The sequence below is a fragment of the Nicotiana tabacum genome, chromosome 1, assembly GCF_000715075.1.
Source record: "Nicotiana tabacum cultivar K326 chromosome 1, ASM71507v2, whole genome shotgun sequence".
Taxonomy (NCBI): domain Eukaryota; kingdom Viridiplantae; phylum Streptophyta; class Magnoliopsida; order Solanales; family Solanaceae; genus Nicotiana; species Nicotiana tabacum.
This window is the reverse complement of record NC_134080.1, coordinates 108214965-108234480: the sequence shown is the minus strand read 5'-3', so window position 1 is coordinate 108234480 and position 19516 is coordinate 108214965. Positions and strand designations below refer to the sequence as shown.

Below are 19516 nucleotides of genomic sequence, written 5' to 3'. Positions count from 1 at the left end.
TAGAGAACCAACTGAGAAATTAAATGAAGAATCTAAGAAAACCAATGGAACAGTAACGGAGAAACCAATGGAACAGTGTCTAACTTTAGCAAAAGGAGCTAAAACACCACCGTTGATTATAGGAGGTTCAAATTCAGCTCAATTGGAACCTAACAAGAGTGTTACTACTGTAATTGATGAATCTAAGAGGGGTAAAGCTGGAAAAGGTATGGGAGATACTGATGCTCAAAGGAAATTGGAGATCCCTACTTTGGCAAATGCAATGATGTAATGGAATAGTTTATTTGCTGAGAATAAAATGGCAACTTGAGGTATGAATTTACAGTATATTGCTCCTACGATTAAGAATGGAGTTAAGGTAGCTAAATTAGACAAAGCAGTTGTGGAGCGAGCTACTAAAAAATGGAGAATGGTTGTGATTGTGTATGTAGTGGGTGAAACTCCTACTATTTCTGCGTTTGAAAGATTTGTCTCGTTCCAGTGGAACTTTGCTGCGAAACCATAAATATACCTTCATAATGATGGGTATTTTGTGGTTAAATTTGACAGAATAAAGGATAGAGATGTTGTGCTCTATTCAGGGCCATAAATGATGAATAGCAAGCCTATGGTTGTTAAAGTGTGGACTACGACTTTTGATTTTGCAAATGAGGTATTGAAAACCATACCATTATAGATTCAATTGCCTAAGCTACCACTTAATTGCTGGGAGGATGATTCATTGAGTGGAATTGGGAGTATTCTAGGAATACCTATATATGCAAACATATTTCATATGCTCGAATTCTAGTGGAAATGGATGTGACTAAGCCACTTCCAAAACAGAATATGGTAGAAGATCCCAGTGGTAGGGAGTTTGAGTAAAATGTTTGGTATGATTGGATGCCCCAGTATTGCACTAAACGTCTTCAATTAGGACATGTTTGCCAAGAACCACAGAAGGAAGAAACAAAACAAAGAGGAAGAGATCAAAAGCCACAACAGTTTTGGAGGAGGAAAGGGCAAGTGGAAGAGAAGCAGGACAAAGAAGCTGCTCCTCAAGTTCTAAAGCAGGATGACAAACAAAAAGGAATAGAGCAGACACAGAAAGAATTTTCACCACAAAGGCAGGAGGATGATGAAGGCGGGTAGACAGTGAAGAGTAAATCTATAGCAAAGAACTCAAAATATAGGGGGATAAGTATAGGGATAAGTATAGCAAATGGAAGCAGTACACCAGATCCTTCAAACTCAATGCTAATAAGTTTGGGGTCTAGTAGTAAGAATAGATGGGATGTGATGTAGGAGATTGATGATCCATTCATACCTAGATGAACATAGTAGCATGGAACGATAGAGGATTGAATAAAGTATATAAGCAAAAAGAAATAAAGAAATATATTAGAGACAATAAGGTAGGCTTAATAGCTATTATTGAGCACAACGCGAACCAACATATAGGAGGGAAAATCATACAAAAAATTGCAAAGAACTGGAAATGGAATGACAACTATATAGCTAGTACTAAAGGAAGAATATGGGTAGTATGGGATTCAGGAGTAGTAGAGTTTATACAGCATAGCTACTCTGAGCAGGTGATCACAGGGAAGATTATATTAATGGAGAGCAAGGAAGAATTTTGGCTCTCAGCAATATATGGTCTGCATACTATTGAACAAAGGAAGAACATGTGGGAGGAGTTAACATAGTTGCATAGAGAGCTAAAGGGACCTTGGATTGCAATGGGAGATTATAATGCTATACAAAGTTGGGAAGATAGGTGCAATGGGGATCCTGTTATGGAAGCAGAGATAAGGGATTTCACGGATTTCTTAGACAACACAAGAATGACAGAACTCAAATATGTTGGGAGGGAGTTTACATGGACAAATAGTCATGTCCATAGCAAAATAGACAGAGCACTAGTAAATGATGGATGGATAATGAGTATGAGGCAATTGGAGTTGGTGGTGTAGGACCCTTTATTTTCTGATCATACACATTTGTGTCTTTGTGTTGAGCAGGAACAACAGAATAATCCAAAGCCTTTCAAATTTTTCAACAACCTAGCTGAGCACAAGGAGTTTGAAGGCATAGTCAAAACAACATGGGAGATGAACATGCAAGGATCAGCAATGAAAAGAGTCTGGTTGAAGTTTAAAAGATTGAAGAATGGACTGAAGAATGAACTGAAGCAGCTACATAAAAAGGAGTATAGCACAATTCATGAGAAAATTACACTCATAAGGGGGGAGCTACAAAGAATTCAGGTGCAAATGAGAGACCCAAACCATTCAGAGGCTTTGAAGAATGACGAGAAGGATCTAAAAGAGAAGCTAGAAAAACGGAGTGCAATTGAGGAGAGTTTACTGAAACAGAAGTCCAGGATCCAATGGCTGATGCTAGGGGATTCAAATTCAACTTTCTTTCATGCTAGTATAAAGAACAAGAATGCTCAAAAGAAAATTACAAAGCTAGTCACCCAAGTAGGTTTGCATACATAGAATCAGGAGGAAGTACAACAGGAAATCATTCAGTTCTATCATAAACACTTAGGAACAGTTGCAGAGGAGATTCCAGCTATTGAACCAGATATGTTGAAGAAAGGAAGCATACTGACAAGAACACAACAAGCAAAATTGATAGAACCTATGACAAGGGAGAAGATTGTCCAAACACTCCAAAGAACAGATGATTCCAAAGCCCCAGGGTGTGATGGGTATAATTCACTATTCATTAAAAAGACATGGGCAAATATATGGGATGAAGTAGTGGAGGCAGTTTAGGATTTTTTTAGAACATCAGAAGTGTACAAGTCAATCAATTGCACTACAGTGACCTTAGTTCCTAAAGTACAGAATCCATCAAGAATTTCTGAGTTTAGACCAATATCATGTTGTACTACCATTTATAAAATCATCTCCAAAATCATATCTAGCAGGCTTCAAGAGGTTAAGGACTACTTGGTTGATGATAGCCAATCAGGTTTTGTTCCGGGAGGATAATTTCAGATAACATCATTCTAAGCCATGAGATATAAAAGGTTACAACAGAAAGAATATTACTCCAAGATGTTGTTTGAAGATTGATATGAAGAAGGCATATGACTCTGTTGAGTGGAATTTTTTAGAGCAGATTCTGGATCAATTATGTTTCCCAGAGGTGTTCACTACATGGATCATGAAATGTGTAACTATAGTTTCCTACTCTATACTTATAAATGGTAATCCTATGAAGCCTTTTCCAGCAAAGAAAGGACTGAGACAGAGTGATCCTACGTCCCATTTTTTGTTTGTCCTAGTAATGAAATAATTCACAAGAGTATTAAAGGGACTGAAGGAGAACAAGTTTTTCAAATTTCATCCAAAATGTTAAATATAGTACAACTCAACTTTGCATATGATTTGCTATTATTTTGCAAATTATATATGGAGTCCGTGAAAGCACTTTATGTTTGTTTTCAAATATTTTCTAAGGTTCCTGGGCTGGACGCAAATATGGAGAAAAGTGGTGTATATTTTGGAGGAGTGAATCAGAAATTGCAGCTTGATATATTGGATCATCTAGGCTTCTTAAAGGGTGAGCTTTCTATAAGATACCTAGGGGTCCCTTTCAGTACAAAAAGGTTATCAGTTACTCAGTGTAAGTCACTAATTGATAAGATCATTGGCAGGATTACTAGCTGGACATCAAAGTTCTTGTCTTATGTGGGGAGATTGCAACTCATTAAAAGTATTCTTTTCTCAATACAAACTTTCTGGTCTCAAGTTTTTATTTTACCAAGGAAGTTCATACAAATGATTGAGAGTGTATGTAAAAGGTTTCTTTGGACAGGAGGTGTTGATGTATGACATAGGGAACTTATTGTTTGGGATAGAATAGGTATGCCTAAAGTAGCGGGGATGAACATTATGGACATCCAACTGTAAAACAAGGCAGCTGTGTGCAAATTGCTGTGGAATATATGCAACAAGAAGGACAAACTATGGGTAAAATGGATACATTGTTACTATGGGAGGAGAGCTAGTCTGTGGAAGAGCAAACTAATGCAGGCATCGTGGATTGTATAGAAGATACTTAAGGTTGTTGAATATCTGGAAGAAGTGGGGATACAAGAAGAGGAGCTTAATCAGATGCAGAGCTTCACCATACAAAAGATGTATAAGAAGTTTTAGGGTGAGTGCCATAAATGCTCACGGAGAAGATTAATCTGTAACAACTATGAAGCTCCTAGATGGTTGTTCATACTATACTTAAACCTACATGAAAGGCTGTTAACAAGAGATAGAGTGGCAAAGTGGAGTCTAGTTGAGGATCTATCATGTCCATTGTGTACAAGAGACCCAGAAAATGCAGAATATTTATTTTTTAAATGTGGAATGGCTTTGCAAATCTGGGATAGCTTATTGGAATGGCAAGGAATCCAAAGAAAAGCAAAAGGCAGTATGAAGAAGTTCAAAGGGCAGAGGTGCATGCAAAGGGAAAATCTACAAATTCATGCATATATAGAATCTGTTTGCCAGCATGTGTCTATCACATATGACATGAAAGGAACTTGAGGATTTTTCAAGGGAAAGCTAGGCAGAAGGAGGCCATTATACGGGTAATAGCACATGAAATTCATAGTCGTGGAAGTAAATACAAGAAGTTAGATAGGAAGTTACAAGAGATGAAGGAGTATCCTAGACTATGAATTAGTTGTAGACTGTTATTTTTTGTAATTAAGAGAAACAGAAGATTATAGGACATGGGGCATGATGTCCAAGATCCTAATGAACGAGAATTGTAAAGATTATACTTGGTTTGTGAAATAAAAGTTTTTACTTACCAAAAAAAAAGTTAACACTAGATTCATACTATCAAGAGGCATCATTCTTCTGTTCTAATGATAACAAACATCACCAATTATTTTTTGTTAATTATCATTTATCGTCTCCTACTTTTTAGAAACAAAACGTAGCATAAGTACGCTTTATCCTACAATTCTATTGCAGACCATTAATTAATAATTATTGGTCGATAGTTAATAAACACAAAAACATAACAAGACCATAAGCACTAACTGAAGTTTTATATCTTTCAAGTACTCTCTCAAACTTTTGGAGGAAACAAAAATTTGGTTGTTTTACCCTTTAATGACTGAAATATCAGGAAAACAAAGGTTATCAGATTAGAGCTACATCTATATAGAGAATGAAGCAAGTTGAGCGCACACTTAATGGTTATAAAAGCTAGTGAATATAATGCACCTTACCAAATGTTTAGATAACTTAAAGACCTCTTTTGACAGTACTGTTTTGACATCAAACAAAACTCCTTGTGATAATAAAAAAGAGAATAGGTAAGTTCAAGGCAAGTTTATGATCAGATATATATCTGTCACTTGGGGAATGAATAAATCCTTGGCATGTATCATTTTCTCCTTAAATGAGATCTAAGCAGAGAAATCCGAATTAGTTGGACTATTAAATTTTTGATATCGATCAAATGTTTATAAAAATTAAAAAAAAAACACAGTATAAACTGTCACTTTGTGTGCTGCTATTTATTATTTAATATTAGCCCGTTAATCTGTTAACTAACCTCAACTCAGCCACCTCATTTGTAGTTGTAGCATTGCATCATTAGCCCCCACTGTATTTTATTCCCCTAAACTAAATCAGAGTTTTACCGAGTAGATCACTTATCTAGAATTATTCACATAAATAATACTACTACTTTTGGTTTATTTCAAAAATAGCAGTTTTTTTAATGTTTTAGATATCTCAAAGATTATGTATTAAATGACAACAGATTAAAAAATTTAGAGACCCACAAATTAAGGAACAAGTTTATTAAGTTCGTACAATCTTGGAATTTTCTCATTTCTCTGAACCTTTGATATCAACCAAAATTCCCTAATGCCACCACTTCCCAACCAAATAGCCATTCCTCCTAAACCACTGGACATAAATCCCACCATCAAACCTATGGAGATCAAACCTATGGAGATGGAACCTATTTTCTTTAAGGATAAACTACTTAACAATGACATGAACTACAACATATCTTTAGACACGCCCCCTCCAGATCAATCCCCTATGGATATTCACTACAACACAGAGATTCAAAACAAAGCACTAATCTCTCCACAGGAGCAAAATATTTAAGTTCCTATCACAATAGAAGACAAACAAAGGATATATTATCCGTGGAGGCACTCTTTAATAATTAAGCTGCAAGGAAAAAGAATCACCTATGATGTGCTAAAAAAGAAACTAACAGACCTATGGAAACCAACATAAACTTTCCCTTTAATTGATCTTGGGAAAGACTATTATATTGTCCGTTTTACTAAAGAGGAAAATATGTCAAATGTTATCCCAAAAGGACCATAGTTCATCTATGGCCACTTCATCGCAGTCCAACGTTGGGTTCCAAACTTTTTAGCATCAAAAGCTACTCAATTCTTTACTGCAATTTGGATTAGACTTTCTCAACTTCCCACAGAATTTTACGATAGGAAAACACTTCAAAAAGTGGGAAGCACAATAGGAAGATTACTGAATGTTGATGCTTGCACATCGGCAGCACTCCGTGGGAGATATGCTCGTCTCTGTGTCAAACTTCCCTTAAACAAACCAGTAACCCCTTTTTTTTATTGGTTCACACAAACAATACATATACTACGAGGGAGATAACCTACTATGTGCAATATGTAGTCACTTAGACCACTCAACAAAGCAGTGTAATCAAACTATCATCAACCAAACTCATGATGAACACATAAAGGGGATGTCAAAACCCAAACTTGGGCAAGAGAAGCAAGAAGAAATCTGGAAAACAGTCTCATTCAACAAAGGGAAACGATGGAGCCCCACAAATACTACTTCAAAACTGCGAAAAAATATCAAGCCTCGGGTATTAACGTCAATATTTTTTATGCCAAGTCAGGTAAATTCTTTTCCTCTCAAAAATTTATTTACAAAAATAAAATTCCTTATCCACAACAATCTACTCACTACAAAACTAATCATCCTACTAATTCTATAAAAACTTCAAACAATTTTCACCTACTGGAAGAGAGAGAATTAAACGCTAATTACCCTAATCACGCCATTAACAAAATAATAAAAATTGCTACTGATAATGGGAAGGGACCCACTTCATACACTAAACACTCAACCTTCTACCCCATCGCTTAACCCCACTATCCCTCTCACCCAATCAACCCCTAATACCATCCATAATTTCCCCCAAACAATAGCACCCACTCCCCCACAATACAGGACCCTACTAATACCCATACCCCACCCCCAGACACGGCTAATAAAAACTTGGCCAATACACTAAAATTGCATGCAAGTTCTGACATAAAACACTTGTCATGCAAAACCCAAACCAATGAACAAATGGACATTGATATTCCCCACAACGACATACCCCAATCCAATTCTTCCCTGATCCATGAAATATCCATTAAATACACACAAAATCAGTCAGATTGCATGCAAAAAAGAAACTCAATCATTAAAAACCTAGGAAATCTTAACTCCACCTACACAATCGATCCTTCTTCCACCTTAAATTCTCCAACACTTAAAGAAGATGCTAAGAGTACCAAATTCAGTAAGAAGATGATACTATCTCATTCAACTACAACGAGTATCTCTAAACCTAAACATGACAAACAACCCTCCTCAAAGCTCACAGAACCCAAACCTACAGCCAAGGCGGATCTTGATTCAATCTCCCCTTCTACAGAACCACCAGCCATTGTCGTGGGTGAAGATGGGACTGCTGGGGCATGCAATCTCCTTCAACACTACGTTGGAGGGGAGGGAAACATTCATAGTGCTTCAAAACACCCACTACATTGCTCAATTGATCTCCGAAGGGGTTCGCTTGGCAATGGACAATTACATCAACCAAGTTTGGTTGAACAACATTCTGAACCCTATAACCCCAAATCTCACATCCAATCAAATCCAATCTATGAGAGGAGATTGGAACATGCCACAGAACTACATTCCAATCCATAACCCAATTCCAGTAGTGGAACTCCCATTCTTCACTCTGGAATTTCTAACCAACATTAACCCAGTGTTCACCCCTTGGAATGCTCGTGCAAACAAGTCTCCACCATCAGATGCACACACTACTCAAACCATGCAAACTCCATAAAATCAACCAAATCAAAACCAAATGGAGCAAGCAATGGAAGAAGAAATAGACCCTGTGAACTTGATCCCTCAAAACGTGGTCGAGGATTCAAACCTAGACGAGCTAAAAATATTTCTATTTATGGAGAGGCGAGAATAGAAGCAGATTCTCTATTGTCCAATGGCACTGTACAGGTTCACAATGTATATAAGACCCCCAGCAGATCCTACCGTGGAAAACACGCAATGATCTTGGTCACTTTTCAGAGGAGGAACCCCATCTTTGCAAGAAGGATGAGGGAGAATGGAGATCTAAACAACCCACTGTTAAACATGAATAGATCTACCACTTTTATCATTTAGAATATAAGAGGGGTAATAATGATAATATTAGGATTAGTTTCAGAGACTTAATTCAGACTCATCACCCTAGCATGGTAATACTCCTAGAGACTAAGATAGATAGTCATCTTCCATTCCTCAATCCATTTGGCTTCACAATCATGATAGAAATCCCAGCAGAAGGGCAGTCGGGAGGTATGGTCATCTTTTGGGATCACACCAAGGTTATAGTCCATAGCTTTGTTCTTAGAAGTCAGGAGATTAGTATTTGAGGTATTTTCCCTACACAAAACTTGGTATTTTACTTCAATTTACGTTAGTACTGATAGTAAGCTTAGAAATATTATGTGGAATAATTTGTTAAACATGTACAATGTTATTAGAGGTCCCTGGTTAGTAGGAGGCGATTTTAATGATGTTCTAACTTCGGACGAAAAATTAGGAGGCAAGAAAATCAGTAACAAGAGAACCAAAGTCCTTTGGGACTACATCAACACTTGTAACCTAATTGATTTAGGTTACAAAGGTCCTAAATTTATGTGGTCTAATAAAAGAAAAAAAAACAAAGGGCTCATACTAGAAAGACTTGACAAAGTTTTTGCTAATACAGAATGGATTAACTTATTCCCTGAAGCGTCTATTACCCACCTCTGTCACGATCCCGGTTCGCCCTCTGTGAACCATCATGACGGCACATAGTCTCTACGACTAGGTAAGCCTAAATTGCGGAAGATAACCAAACTTGCGGAAGTAAAATAATTTAAAAACAAAAATAAAGCATTTATAGTGTTTTAATGTGCCGCTCGGCATACACCATATATATATAAATCTCATAAAACAAAAATCTAAATTCAAGACCCGGAAACCCACGAATCACAAGCTAAGAAAGGAAATAGTACATAGCTATAACTTCAAAATTTGTCTAATAAGAACAGGAAATACAGAAGTCTAAATACTAAAAAGCAGGAATGGAAAGGGACTCCTCGGCCTGCAGATGCGGCAGATGTACCTCGAATTCTCTAAGTAGTCACCTCCCTCAAGGATGGTAGGCCTAAGTGGAAATACCTGGATCTGCACATGAAAAACATACGCAGAAAGGGCATGAGTACACCACAACGGTACTTAGTAAGTGCCATGCCTAACCTCGGTCGAGTAGTGACGAGGAAGGTTAGGGCCCTACTGAGGTTAAATAAATAATCAAATGACAGGATAAAATAAGCAGTGAAATTGAGAATCTATAGTAGGAATCTATACAACATAATAAGAGTACAATAACGAAAATAGAAATAAAGGCAAAACACAAGGAAATACCACCCATAGCAATGATGATAACCGGGGATCTCTTAGTATCCCGAGGTACTCTTGGTATCCTCAATATATACTAGGGATCTCTTGGTATCCTCAATATATTTCAGGGATTTCTTGGTATCCTGAGGATCTCTCAATATACTCAATATACGTGCTAGGGATCTTTTGGTATCCCGCACCTCAGTCCAGATCAAAAATACATACAGGGGATCTCCCGGGATACCGTCCCGTAGTCCCAAATTAAAAACACAAAGCAGCAACACAAGAATATTAAATTAAATGCTAATTTCTTACTAAGTAAACAGTTAATTCTAGCCTAACATGCTTCATGTAATGTAATTAAGGCAGTTTAAGCAAATAGGGAATTAAGTCAACTAAGCATGCTTTTCTAAACTAACAACAGGCTAAGTTTGCAAGTAGAATAAAACAGGAAAGAAAGGAACTCGGTTTAAATACTTAAAGTAAAATCGGATTCTCAACAATTAGCTCAAGTACGCACTCATCACCTCACGTACAAGGCATTTCAATTATTAAATATATCATATCCTTAGGGGAAGGTCCCCCACACAAGGTTAGACAAGCCACTTACCTCGAACCAGCTCAAAATCAACTAGACACCATGTCTTTGCCATGAGTACTCGACTTCAAATGGCCCAAATCTATTCAGTTCAATTGCATAATGTAAATAAAACTTCAAGTAACTGATTCTACAATTAAAGTCTAAGTTTATGCGCGAAATTATGTAAAATGACCAAAACGCCCCACGGGCCCATCTCTCGAAATCGGGTGAAATTTATATTTTCAGAAACCTCGTACTGTCACGAGTCTATTCATAACATGAACACTGAAATCGGAGTCCAAATGACCCCGCAAATCCTCATTTAAAGGCCGCTTAAACTCAAGCCCCAATTTCCCATTTTTCCCAAATTTCGCACCACTAATTAGGTCTTTAATCACATAAAAAACGAGTTATGATGTCATGGATGTTACCTCCAAGCGATTTCCCTTTGTTTTCATCAAAAATCTCTCTCGAAAGCTTCAAACCCTGATGAAAATGGTGAAATAATAGCTCAAATTCGCAAAGGAAACTATTTATATGTTCTGCCCAGCAATTCCCGCATTTGTGGGTCCCGCTTCTATGGAACAAATATCGCATCTGCGACTTTCACTTAAAAAGAGCCAGCTTCTGCATCTGCGACTCCAAATCCGCAGATGCGGTAACGCTTCTGCGGTAATTCCACCGCTACTGCGGTTCCTGAAGAAAAGACCAAAATCCGCTTTTGTGGCCCCTTAGCCACTTCTGTTGTGCCGCATCCGCGGTCCCCAAACCGCAGATGCGAAAATACCAGAAGCAGTAAAAAATACAGCAGCTACAACATTTTCTAAATTTCTCGTTAACCATCCGAAATCAACCCGAAGCCCCCGGGACCTCAACCAAAGGCATCAACATATCCTAAAACCTTATTCAAACTTTTACCAATCTTCAAAACACTTCAAACAATATCAAATCAATCAAAACACATCGGATTCAAGCCTAAGTTTCTAAAATCTTCCGAATTTCGTTTTTGATCACAAACCCAACCAAACCAAGTCTGAATGACTTGAAATTTCGCACACACATCCAAAATAACACAAAGGAACTACTATAACTCTCGGAATTCCATTCCGACCCTTGGATCAAAATCTCACTATCGGACCGGAAACTTCAAATATTCAACTTTCGGCATTTCAAGCCTAAATTAACTACGGACCTCCAAAACACAATCCGAACATACTCTTAACCCCGAAATCACCCAACGGAGCTAACGGAACCATCAGATTTTCATTCTAAAACCGTCTTCACACTGTTCCAACTACGGTCAACTTTTCCACACTTAAGCTTTCATTTAGGGACTAAGTGTCCCAAAACTCTCCGAAACTCAAAATCAAACATCCCGGCAAATCAAATTGGTAGAAATAAACTTAGGGAAAGCAGTTAATAGGGGATTGGGGCGTTAATTCTTAATACGACCGGTCGAGTCGTCACAACCTCCCTAGGACACACTCGGACCATAACCCCCTCCTAATAATTTGTAATCCTAAGAAATGTACCTCCTTTAAAAAACCTTTTAGGCTAGAAACTTTTTGGTGTCGTCTCCTGGATTTTATAAACCTAGTTAGAGAAAGTTGGAATAATTCCAACTATGTCCATAGTTCCCAAAAATTCCGGGACAACATTAATTATTGGAGTAAAAAACATTTTGGTGATACTCACTTGAAGAAATTAAGGACAATAGCTAGACTTAATGACATAGAACATTCCAAAAATTACCACTCAAGCTCCTTTCTCCAAAATATAGAATCAAAGCTACAACATGATTATAAAGAGATCCTTAAACTGGAAGATGAGTACTGAAAAATCAGGGCCAGGATGTCAGGGATTCAAGAAGGAGATGCAAATACTAAATTCTTCCATATTAGTTCCACTAATAGATATGGGAAAAAGAAAATTGTCTATTTCAAAGACAACCTTGCTAACTGGATCAATGATCCAACTCAAATCCTAGACCATACTCTCAATTACTTTGAAATTGCTTTCAAAACTGATCATTTGGCTACAAATTGATCTTCTATAAAGAACAACCCCAAAACATTCACCAATATTGATCTATCAATCCTTGGTAATCAATTATCTAAGGGAGAAGTTCAGAAAGCAATCTTTTCTTTCAAACCTTTTAAATCACCCAGACCTGATGGCATACACCCTTTTTTTACCAAAAATACTGGAATATTGTAGGTCAATCAGTCATAGACCTATGCACTCAAGTATTCAATACCCAAACTCTCCCCCTGGTATTAAGATTACTTTCATTTGTCTAATCCCCAAAGTTCCCAATGCTAATAATCGAAAAAAATTTAGACCCATTGGTCATTGTAATACCATTTACAAGACCATAACAAAAATCATTGTAAATAGGATTCAACCCTTCCTTAATCAAATTATTAGCCCCTTCCAAGCTAGTTTTTTAAAGGGTAGAAGGTCTTTAGACAATGCTATCATAATTCAAGAATTGATATCTCAGTTCAAATAAATGAAAGGGAAAAGGGGCACATGATCCTTAAATTGGACCTAGAAAAATTATTCGATAGATTATAATGGTCCTTCATCTATCTAACACTCATATTTTTCCAATTTCCAATCAAAATAGAGAATCTCATTATGAAATGTATCAGTACTAGCAATATTGCTATTTTGGTAAATGGTGTTACAACTTCTTTGTTTGCCCTAATTAGGGGAATCAAACAAGGATGTCCTCTATCACCCTTTATTTTCATCCTGTGTATGGAAATGCTATTACATCTGATCTGCCATCAAGTAGATACTAATCTTTGGGATCCTCTTAGCCTAAATAACCAACAAACAAGTATATCCCATTTATTCTTTCAGACGACCTAACCCTTATGGCAAAGGCTGATAAAAAAATTATTGCACCATCAAGAACTGCCTTAATACCTTTTGTAAAATGTCGGAGCAAAAAATTAATAAGGAAAAATCAAAAGTCATTTTCTCACAAAATTGTCCTATACCGCTGGCCAAGGAAATTGCCTTAGGATTCAACATTAAGATTACTAAAAATTTTGGAACCTATTTAGGCTTTCCAATCTTCAACAATGCTCCCAATGCTTCTAACTATCAATTCATTATTGATAAAATGCGGGTTAAGATTTCCAACTGGAAAACAAACCTCCTGAACATAGCAGGAAGGACTACTTTAGCACTAGCATCTCTTAATTAAATCCACAACCATGTCATGCAATACACCATGCTCCCCAAAAAAATCCATAAGTAAAGTGATCAAATTCAAAGGAATTTTATTTGGGGCACCACGACGGATCGTAAAAAACTTCATCTTATTAATTTGAATATAATTACTAAACCTAAAGATATGGGAGGTCTAGAAATAAAAAACGCCCATTCAAAAAATAAAGTATTGTTAAGTAGCTTATCATGGAGATTACTTAACAATACATCCACCCCTGGGCAAACCTTCTAATCTGTAAACATAGCAATAAGAGTTTCAACCACTCCTCTTTCATTTGGAAGAGTATCCTTGATGGATGGAAAACTTGTGGCCAAGGAATTCAATGGCTCCCTGGCAAAAATTCCAACCTAAACAATTGGGAGACTCGATGGATCCCCCAATTACCACTATTGAGAGCATGCATTGAAGGGACTCTTCAACTAAATGAGATCATCCTTCCAATAAAGAATTTACTTCACAAAGGGAAGTGGAACTTCGATAAAACCTTCTTTATCATCCCACCTCAATCTTGGATAAGGTTAATTCAATACCTCAACCCCTTCTAAACTTTGATATGCCTCTATGGAGGCTTAGCCCAAATGGAATATTCAACACAAAATCTTGCTACCAATTATTGAACCATTGGGACACTAATACTAAACACGAGTTCGATTGGATATGGAAATTACCTTGTCCAAATAAAATAAGATTTCTTATTTGGCAAATATTATATAACAAAATTCCTTGTTGTTCATACCTCTACCATATTGGGATTAACATAAACCCAAACTGGCCCAGTTGCCAAGATCAAGTGGAGAAAATCACTCACGTCTTTCTCACATGCCCCATTGTCTCATGCCTTTGGAAACAACTAAAAATAGCAAATTTGGTTTCTAATGAGGACACTCATTGGCTCATCAGATTAAAAGACAATAACATCAACACCCTCTCCCTAAAACTTCCTTGGAATAATCTTCCCCCTTTCATTTTATGGGAAATTTGGATTAATAAAAACAACAATAATGTCAATAACACTCACTACTCCTCACGCATGAATGACATTTGCAATGTGGCCTTCGAATTCCTTTTTTTCAACTCCTCAGGTATAACCCCCACGGATAAATCCACTATAACTATAAAATGGCATCCCCCATAACGTGATTGGTACAAACTGAACACTGATGGGGCCTTCAAACACGAAAGTAACAAATCAGGCATGGGAGGAGTTTTTAGAAACCACTATGGGAAATGTATATTAGGGTTTCAAAAGATAGACAAAGCCCTATCTCCTCTGCACTCAGAACTCCAAGCAATCCAAGAAGGGCTAAGAATAGAAATAATTTACGACCTCTTCTCACTAGAAATAGAAATAGACTCCACTAAAGCCATCAATGCAATAAACCAAGATCACTTTATCTTAACTAACATTGTTTATTTATGCATGTTATTGATGCTCCAGCGGTAGGACCTGTTCCTACGGCATAACTTCCGTGAAGGTAACCAAGTAGCACATCTGCTGGCTAAGGATGCCTGCAAAGATGTTGTTTAGCAGCCAAGTAAGGATACCGAAAAATATATATCCAACCCCACCACATTTTGTGAGCTTACAATTAGCAAAGGATCTGGATGATGTCCATTACTACAAGAAGTCACTAGACATTTCGGCTTGTAATAGACTAAAACTACTAGGGAATCAAAATGTCACAAACATTGGATCACCAATATGTGACGATTTTCATTTTTGAAGTGTATGTACTAACAACAACTTCTAGTTTATATATAATATAAATATCCATATTATTAAAAAAAAGTTTGTACAATCTTTACACTTTCTCCCTATCTTAGAGAAATATTCTTTCTCTACAAATCTTTCCACTGTTTTTTCTTATCCATTGACTCGACAATTTTCTTTCACTCAATCTTCTTCACAACATCACACACCTTTTGTATTGGAAAAAATTAAGTTTATATATACAATTCATTACAAGATGGCACGTCATAACGTGTGGACCAGTTAAAGAAGGATAGGTGATGAAAATAATCAAAGAGGCATGAGCTTCAACAGGCACGGACAGATGTTCAGGGAAAAAGCAAAGAGGATAGGTTCTTGAACCTCTTTATGATGGAAGGGAATGAATCTGATAGTAAATAAGGTATAGATACGTACTATTAGGCATTAAATACGGAAAACATTAAGTAATCTATATTGCATAAAATATGATTGTTGATTGTAACGTTACATTAAAAGTCATTAAATGCTATTAATTGACAATAATGGCTCAATTATGGTAGAAACGAAACGTATTACCTATAAATAACTATAAAAGGAGAAGACTGATCATTTGTAAGGACATGAAATATCATCGGAATATACTGATTTACTTTGCTTTTTTCTATTCATATTATTATTATTAAAGTCAATTTCTTTAATTCAATCTATATTTGATTATTAGTAACCCGAGTTCTTCTAAAATAAAGCTTTGACCGAAATTCCTATTTTTGGTCCGTTACCGGGAATCTGATAATTGTTTACTTTCTTAATCAATTCTTTTATCAAAAAACTTACCATGTCAAATAACAACGACAACAACCAACAAGATCCTCAACATCAGGAGAATGATGCGGGTGACAGGACCCCACTTCCCTCACCACGTGATTCACAACGTCAGTCACGAGAAAGAACTCCAGATGGATACGAAATAAATAATGGGGTTGTAAATCAAAACAAATTCGAGGCAAATCAAAGTGTTGTAGTTGCAAACGAACAAGCACTCGATGATGCCTTAAAAAATCTCATTGCTCAACAAGTTAGCAATGCTCTCTGAGCTTTTACCAGCCAATTGCCAGTAGCACCACCAACACCAACTCCGAATCAGAATACTTTGGAAAACCCACGTTTTGGGCTCGTTAACTCAGGCACTGGTGGAACTCCAAGTGAGTCTCGCGATGGCAAACCAGGTAACATAGTTAATTCTAATTTACAAAATTTAATTCTAACCTTGTAAAAGCAGCTCAAGGAGCAAAGTAACCGCATAGAGCAAATGCCTGGAGTGGCACCTGTAATTAAAGGAATAGACATGGATAAGTACTCACAACAACCATGGAAGCCTAGTGCTGCTCCGGTGCTGATCCCGAAGAAGTTCAAAATGCCTGATATTCCAAAGTATGATGGCACAACTGATCCACGAGACCACGTGACTGCATTCACAACTAGTGTGAAAGGCAATGATTTAACTAAACAAGAAATTGAATCAGTATTGGTCAAGAAATTCGGTGAAACACTCACCAAGGGAGCATTAACATGGTATTCCCTCTTCCCCAAAAATTCTATAAATTCTTTTGCTGAGCTTGCAGATTCTTTTGTCAAAGCGCATCCGGGAGCTCAAAAAGTTGAAAAAAGAATGGAAGATATTTTCAAAATCAAGCAAGGAGATTCATAGCTGCTTAGAGAGTTCGTGGATAGGTTCCAGCATAAAAGAATGATGTTACCACGCGTACCTGATAACTGGGAAGCTATGGCTTTTGCCAGTAATTTGAATGAGAAAAGCTCAGAAGCCACGAGATGACTTAAGGAAAGTCTGCACGAATTTCCAGCAACAATCGGGAATTATGTTTACAAAAAATACAACACTAAGCTTTGGATAGAAGAAGACACTATCTCCCGATCTCATAAAGTGGAGAAGGTAAGTTCGAGATGTTCAGATATCGAAAAAGGTCTGGTAAAAATAGATACAAACCATATATGGTCCCAGCAAGAAAAGACTCACGATCAATGCAGGATAATTTAAGGTACGATCATAGATCAAGAAATAGAGAGTCGGGTTCATTATCAAGGTTTGGAAACGATCGAAACACAAGAGAAATTCGGGATGATGATAGGAACTTAAAGGCAAGATTTGGCCGTTACAATTTTAATGCCAGCACTTTAGAGTTAGTAGCGGTATTAAGAGGCATGGGTGATAAGGTACGGTAGACAAAAAAAATGAGATCAAATTCAAACAGGCGCAATCATGATCACTAGTGCAAATTTCACAACGATCATGGTCATAAAATGGCAGATTGTAGATTGCTACAAGGTGAAATTGACCATCTATTAAAGCAAGGGTATCTCACCGAATTATTCAGTGAGAAAGGTAAGCAAGCATACATGAAGAACAGGCAGTAGCCCCTGAAACCTCCTTCTCCCAAAAGGACAGTTAATGTTATAAGCAGGGGCAAAGAAATCAATGGCGTGACATAAACAACAACCAATAAAGTTTCTAAAGTTACAATTACCCACGGGAAGCGGGTCCGACATGTTTTGGAGGAAGAAAGTATTACATTTGATGATGCAGTATATGGCGTGTTAACTCCACATAACGATGCACTGGTAATATCTCTACATGTACATGATACTAATGTGAAACGAGTTTGGATTAATCCAGGTAGTTCCGTGAACATTATTCTGCTAAGAGTACTAAACGAGATGCAAGTTGAAGATAAACTAGTACCAAAGGCGCATACTTTGTCTGGATTTTACAATTCAAGCATTGTGACAAAAGGGGAGGTAACACTTACTATATTCGCAGAAGGGGTTGTCAAAGATATGAAATTTCAGGTGGTAGAGATGGAAATGGCTTACAATACGATTCTCGGGAGGCCATGGATCCACAAGATGGATGTCGTTCCATCTACCTTACATCAAGTTATGAAATTTCAATCACCATGGGGAATACGTCAAATCCGTGGGGATCAACAGACATCCAGGAGCATCAACTCTGTAGCAGATTTAAATACGAGAAATGAAGAAAAATAGCAGTTATAGAATCCAGTTGAGGATACCACAACACAAACCTCAACTGAACAAGGGCGAACAGATGTGGACTCAAGGCCCGATTCCATTCAAGAACCAGACGAAAATGAAAATATCAAAACAACGATCGAAGAACTAGAAGCTGTAGAGTTGTTTACACAATGGCCTGAAAGGAAAGTCTACGTAGGGGCCAACCTAAGCCACGACATCAAAGGTAAATTGATTGAATTTTTAAAAACTAACGTGGATTGTTTTTCCTGGTTCCATTATGATATGACAGGAATACCACCGGAAGTAATGACTCACAAGTAAAATGAAGACCCATGGTATCCACCCGTCAAACAAAAGTAGAGAAAGCAGGGGGCTTTCATAAATCAGGTGATTCAATATGAGGTTCAAAAACTATTAAAAATTGGGTCTATCCACGAGGTAAAGTATCTTAATTGGTTAGCCAATACTGTTGTAGTACCGAAAAAGAATGGCAAATGGCGAGTTTGTGTAGATTACATGGACCTTAACAAAGCTTGTCCTAAAGATTCTTTTCCATTACCATATATAGATCAACTGATTGATGTTACTGCAGGACATGAATTGCTAAGGCTTTTAGATGCGTATTCAAGGTATAACCAGATCAAAATGGATCCTCTAGATGAAGACATGGGGACTTACTGTTATAAAGTAATGCCCTTTGGTCTCAAAAACGTTGGTGCAACGTATCAAAGATTGGTGACCAAAATGTTCCAAGAACATTTAGGAAAAAACTATGGAGGTCTACATAGATGTTATGCTCGTTAAATCTCAACAATCAAGGGACCATATATCGCACTTGTCTGATACGTTTTAGATCTTACAAAAATTCAATATGAAGCTAAATCTCGAGAAATGTGCATTCGGCGTTTCATCAGGTAAGTTTCTGAGTTTTATTGTTTCTAACCGTAGTATTGAAGTAAATCCCGCAACATTAAAGCCATTGAAGAAATTCCTAACATGATTACAAGTAAAAAAGAAGTGCAGAGACTGACAGAAAGAATTGCAGCCTTGGGGAGATTTATTTCCAGGTCATCAGAAAAATGTTTTAAATTCTTTTCAACTCTTAAAAAGCAATATGAGTTCAAATAGACTGAGGAATGTGAACGAGCACTCAAAAACTTGAAGATATACCTGTCAAATCC

General features: G+C 37.1%; 2 protein-coding genes across 2 annotated transcripts; both read left to right on the top strand.

The window, feature by feature from the left end:
- Positions 1-1721: 1721 nt before the first annotated feature.
- On the top strand, positions 1722-2765 carry LOC142163423 (uncharacterized). The gene is made up of 3 exons (XM_075220709.1): positions 1722-1904; positions 2004-2469; positions 2536-2765. Exons 1-3 carry the CDS (start codon positions 1722-1724, stop codon positions 2763-2765), a joined length of 879 nt encoding a protein of 292 aa, XP_075076810.1.
- Positions 2766-17603: 14838 nt separating this feature from the next.
- Positions 17604-18347, top strand: LOC142163417 (uncharacterized). The gene is made up of 2 exons (XM_075220701.1): positions 17604-17685; positions 17977-18347. Exons 1-2 carry the CDS (start codon positions 17604-17606, stop codon positions 18345-18347), a joined length of 453 nt encoding a protein of 150 aa, XP_075076802.1.
- Positions 18348-19516: the final 1169 nt, after the last annotated feature.

Bases quoted from the DNA above. Each gene is read 5' to 3' on its own strand.
- LOC142163423 (XM_075220709.1), top strand. From the start codon at position 1,722: ATGGGAGATTATAATGCTATACAAAGTTGGGAAGATAGGTGCAATGGG. The intron at 1,905-2,003 runs GTAAATGATGGA...TGTGTTGAGCAG, and splicing joins GCAAAATAGACAGAGCACTA to GAACAACAGAATAATCCAAA. The intron at 2,470-2,535 runs GTTTGCATACAT...ATAAACACTTAG, and splicing joins AAAGCTAGTCACCCAAGTAG to GAACAGTTGCAGAGGAGATT.
- LOC142163417 (XM_075220701.1), top strand. From the start codon at position 17,604: ATGGCAGATTGTAGATTGCTACAAGGTGAAATTGACCATCTATTAAAG. The intron at 17,686-17,976 runs GTAAGCAAGCAT...GGATTAATCCAG, and splicing joins CGAATTATTCAGTGAGAAAG to GTAGTTCCGTGAACATTATT.